The sequence below is a fragment of the Austrofundulus limnaeus genome, unplaced genomic scaffold (genome assembly GCF_001266775.1).
Source record: "Austrofundulus limnaeus strain Quisiro unplaced genomic scaffold, Austrofundulus_limnaeus-1.0 Scaffold98, whole genome shotgun sequence".
Taxonomy (NCBI): Eukaryota; Metazoa; Chordata; class Actinopteri; order Cyprinodontiformes; family Rivulidae; genus Austrofundulus; species Austrofundulus limnaeus.
Window position 1 is genome coordinate 649,135 of NW_013952500.1, and position 3,727 is coordinate 652,861.

Genomic DNA, 3,727 nt, shown 5'->3' on the forward strand with positions numbered 1-3,727 from the left:
ACTTTTACTCAAGTAATATTTTTAGAGAAGACTTTAACTTTTACCAAAGTATTTTTATGATAAGATACTTGTACTTTTAATCAAGTTATCACTTTGAGGTACTTCATACAGCACTGATGCTAAAGAAGCAAACATGAAGGAAGTGCAAACCTGACTGAAAGGTTTGGAGCAACAGGAAAGAGTTAATTTACAGACAAAAAAGCAGGAAGTTTAAAGAAAAAAAAAACACAAAACAAAAACAAACCCTGAGCCTCAGAGGAGGTACAGTGTGTGTGTGTGTATGTGTGTGTGTGTTTGTGTTTGCATGGTGGCCTGCTGCGACAAGATTACATGTTCACTGTCCCACTGCAGGAGGGGAAGTGAGATTGGTGGGATGGAGTGGTAAATGGGCCTAGCAGGGAGCCGTACGGCTGGATGAGCTCCCCTCTGGTGAGGCAGAGCCGGACCATCGGCTGCGGGGTCCCGTGTTTGTTCTGCTGCTAAAACCCACAGACTGACAGCTCTGCTGACACTCGTACTGTAGACAAGTTTAACGTGGTATTAAAGCTTCACCAAGAACAGCTAAACATTAAGATGTTATTTCTATGGGGCCTTGTTATGACTTTATTAAATGATAATATGGACTTTTTGATCTCAAACAGACTGTTGGGGATTTTTTTTCTTCTTTTTTCAGCTRCATTCTCACTAAATAGTGTTTGGGACCAATAGCAATGTGGTCAGGTTTTAATAATCTCATCTTATTTTTCTGTCCAAGGCTTGTAAAGCTGCATTCTTAGTCTTGCACATCATTTCAAGACCTCTGTTGGTTTTGTMCCCATCTTTGCAGCCGCCCCCATGTTTATGATTTAATGACTGGAAAACACTTTGGAGCAGATATGAAATAATTACTGATCTTCAGAGTGGATTTTAGACTTGAACACTTGCCTCAGATGTTTTCTGGAGAAATGCTCCCGTCTGTTGCAAAACATATGTTGGAGACATGCCTGACGATGTTGCGACTACTAAAAAAAAAGGTAAGCAAACTTAAGCATCACCGTTACGCACTTTCTGCAACCTGGAGGCTCCCTCATGAATGCTGTTAACGCCTCACAGCCCAGTGAGATGCTGCCTTAAATCCCAGGAAAATAAAAGTGTAATATAAAAGTGTAATAATTTAAATATGTCTGAATTTATTTGTGTTTTATACATACCTTCAAGTTAATATTTTGTATTTTTTTGTCTAGTAAGTGTTTTATTATATGTGATCAGTGGTGGGCAGTGCTAATCCATAAATTAGCTTCGCAATTTTTTAAGCGTTTATGAAAATATTTAGGTTCGCAACTTCAAAAGCGCTTATGCCATACAAAAACTAGCGGAAGCTAATTTTAAAGCCCAAGTTCTATTTGACGCTTACTAGCTGGCAATAATTCATGTACAATATATGCACAACACTGCCAACTAGTGGTGTATGAACTTTTTTACAACTTAATCCTACAACAGCCGATTGCTGGGGATGTGATTTCTTGAAACAGACCTTTAGCTCCTGGGGTAAAAATTGAAAAGTTGTTGAGGATTGCTAGTTCGGCTGCTTCTTTTTCTTTTTCTTTTGTTTGTTGTAGATTTTTCATTAAAGAGGCATCAATAAAGTAATTTTAAAACTGTTTATTGGAAAACTAAAGCGATGCATTCTGGGTACATGACGGATTTGATTTGTGACGGGAAACGAAAGTAAGGAGTCCAAGAAAATATCTTCCCTTCAAAATAAGAGCTTGGATTTTAAAGTTTTCCATGTAGTTGCTCCAGTTGACCACTAGATGTCAGTCATCAGCATAACATCTTTAAATCATTTCTGAGTCTCTAACCCCGTTGCTTCGACCAATTACGTCAAGTATTGAGCTCCAGCGTTTAAACTTTATTTTTTTTAAAAAAGGAGCTCCGATTGTAAAGTAAAATAAATCATTTGTCATTTATTTTGACATTTTAACCAAAATCTGCCCATATCCCATTTTGGGACTTTTCCTCACTTTGATGTGACGATCACATAAGTAGCTTTTTAACATTTTAAAATAAATTTTTTAATATGATTTATATATATAACATCTATGAGCGTTATGCAGATGCATATCTATTTGCTTGTTAGTCCAGACTTTACTTTTCTATTAAAACATGGCACAAATTATGACTCAGTAATAGTCACTTAAGTAAAATAACAGCAATAATTTATTTTCCACAGAAAATTATTTTCTGTATCAACAAAATTAAATCCACGGAACAATTTTTTTGTGCTTTGCAAAACCAGAGCACTTCAACAGCATTCTAAAAGGCTCTCCATTAAATTATTGCTTAATAGCACCATTCACCGTGGCTGTGATAAAGTGACCTCTTTTAATAGATGTAAAGAATTAAATATATTAGCCCCTATCTGGCATTTATTGTTATTCTGTGAATAAATTGAAARCAGCAAAGAATAAAACACAACAAATGCGCTTTAGAGGCCACAAAAAGCCTCAAGCAAACACTAAAACCTCTTTTGAAATGTTTCTAAAGCTCTAAACAACTAAACAGGAGCAWTTATAATGCGGGGATCTATTAAAATGCTCAACTTTGAAGCAATTTAAATAACTACTAATGTGCTTCATTTTAATAACATTAGGGAGACAAATTGTGAGGCAAAACATTCTGAATTGGTGTTGTAGCTCAGAGGTGGCTYGTGGCTGGTTAGGCTGAAAAATATCAGGAGAATAAAAAAAAGGCAACAAAACATCCTTTGAATCAGAAGAATGAAGACGGTGAAAGAAAAACCCGTTTCAGTTCAAAAACAGCCTACTATCACGAAACATGGAACTAATGAACGACAGTTTATATAAAAAGAACAAAAAAAGCTTTATGAAAAACACAAAATGCTTTATTTATAAAGCAGGTTTCTGTGAAAACAGAGCGTTCACCGTCTCAGCATCAGCGCTGATCTATAACCATTCCAGCAACAACAAAAGACACAGTTCAGGTGTTAAAGCTGCCGAGGGCGAATATAAACCTCTGTAAGAGGTTATTAATGGGACCCCGCAGAACGTAATGTGGGTTAGCAAATCATGAAGCTGTGCTCGCTACATACACGTGTTTTTATTTTTTTGTTTTTAGCTAAGTCTGGCCTCAGTGGGATTTAAAGGGCAGCTACTGCACAGAGAACGGTGGAGTACTTACTGTTGGTTGCATAACATATTGTTGATGAGGCATCCATGACGTACTCTGGACCTGAGCAGAAAYGGACAAAATATGTTACAACATAAGTGATTTTATTACTTTTTTCATTTTTATGTCTTGGACATACGGAGCCCGCGAGGGGACATGGGGGATTTTTTTTCATTGGGTTCCCACGCAATACTTTTGCGTTACCTCGCAATACTTCTGCGTTACCTTGCAATATAGTTTTGCGTTCCCACACAAAAGTTTGATTTGTATATGAACTGAATTAAATCAGAGTTTTATTTTTTAAATATCTTGTCACCAAAACAGGATGTGTCACCACAAGTTCGTGAAATTGAGATTGATGTTGCGTGGCTGCACTGTGTAAATATCGGCATATGACATACTTCCATGCGTGGCTGTGTGATATATTCATTCTGAAGCTGAATTAAAGTAGTAGGCTAACTCGCTAATGGTGAGCAGGTGAATTTGTTAAAGGAGACCAATTATGGGTCCTAGAAATGTTTATGGTATGTCTGTGGGCTCTCCAGACCATGTTCATTCA

The 3,727-nt window shown here is 36.9% G+C and overlaps 1 protein-coding gene across 9 annotated transcripts in view; it reads right to left on the bottom strand.

Annotated features, from left to right (window-relative positions):
- Positions 1 to 3,727, bottom strand: part of rbms3 (RNA binding motif, single stranded interacting protein) — a 378,321-nt gene that overhangs the window by 36,893 nt on the left and 337,701 nt on the right. For 6 of the 9 annotated variants that reach the window (XM_014013118.1, XM_014013116.1, XM_014013115.1 and 3 more), the window contains one exon: positions 3,181 to 3,231. The exons of the other annotated variants lie outside the window; for them this stretch is intronic. In XM_014013118.1, coding sequence (XP_013868572.1) covers positions 3,181 to 3,231 — 51 coding nt within the window. The remainder of the gene's footprint in view (positions 1 to 3,180; positions 3,232 to 3,727) is intronic. 9 annotated transcript variants of the gene reach the window in all.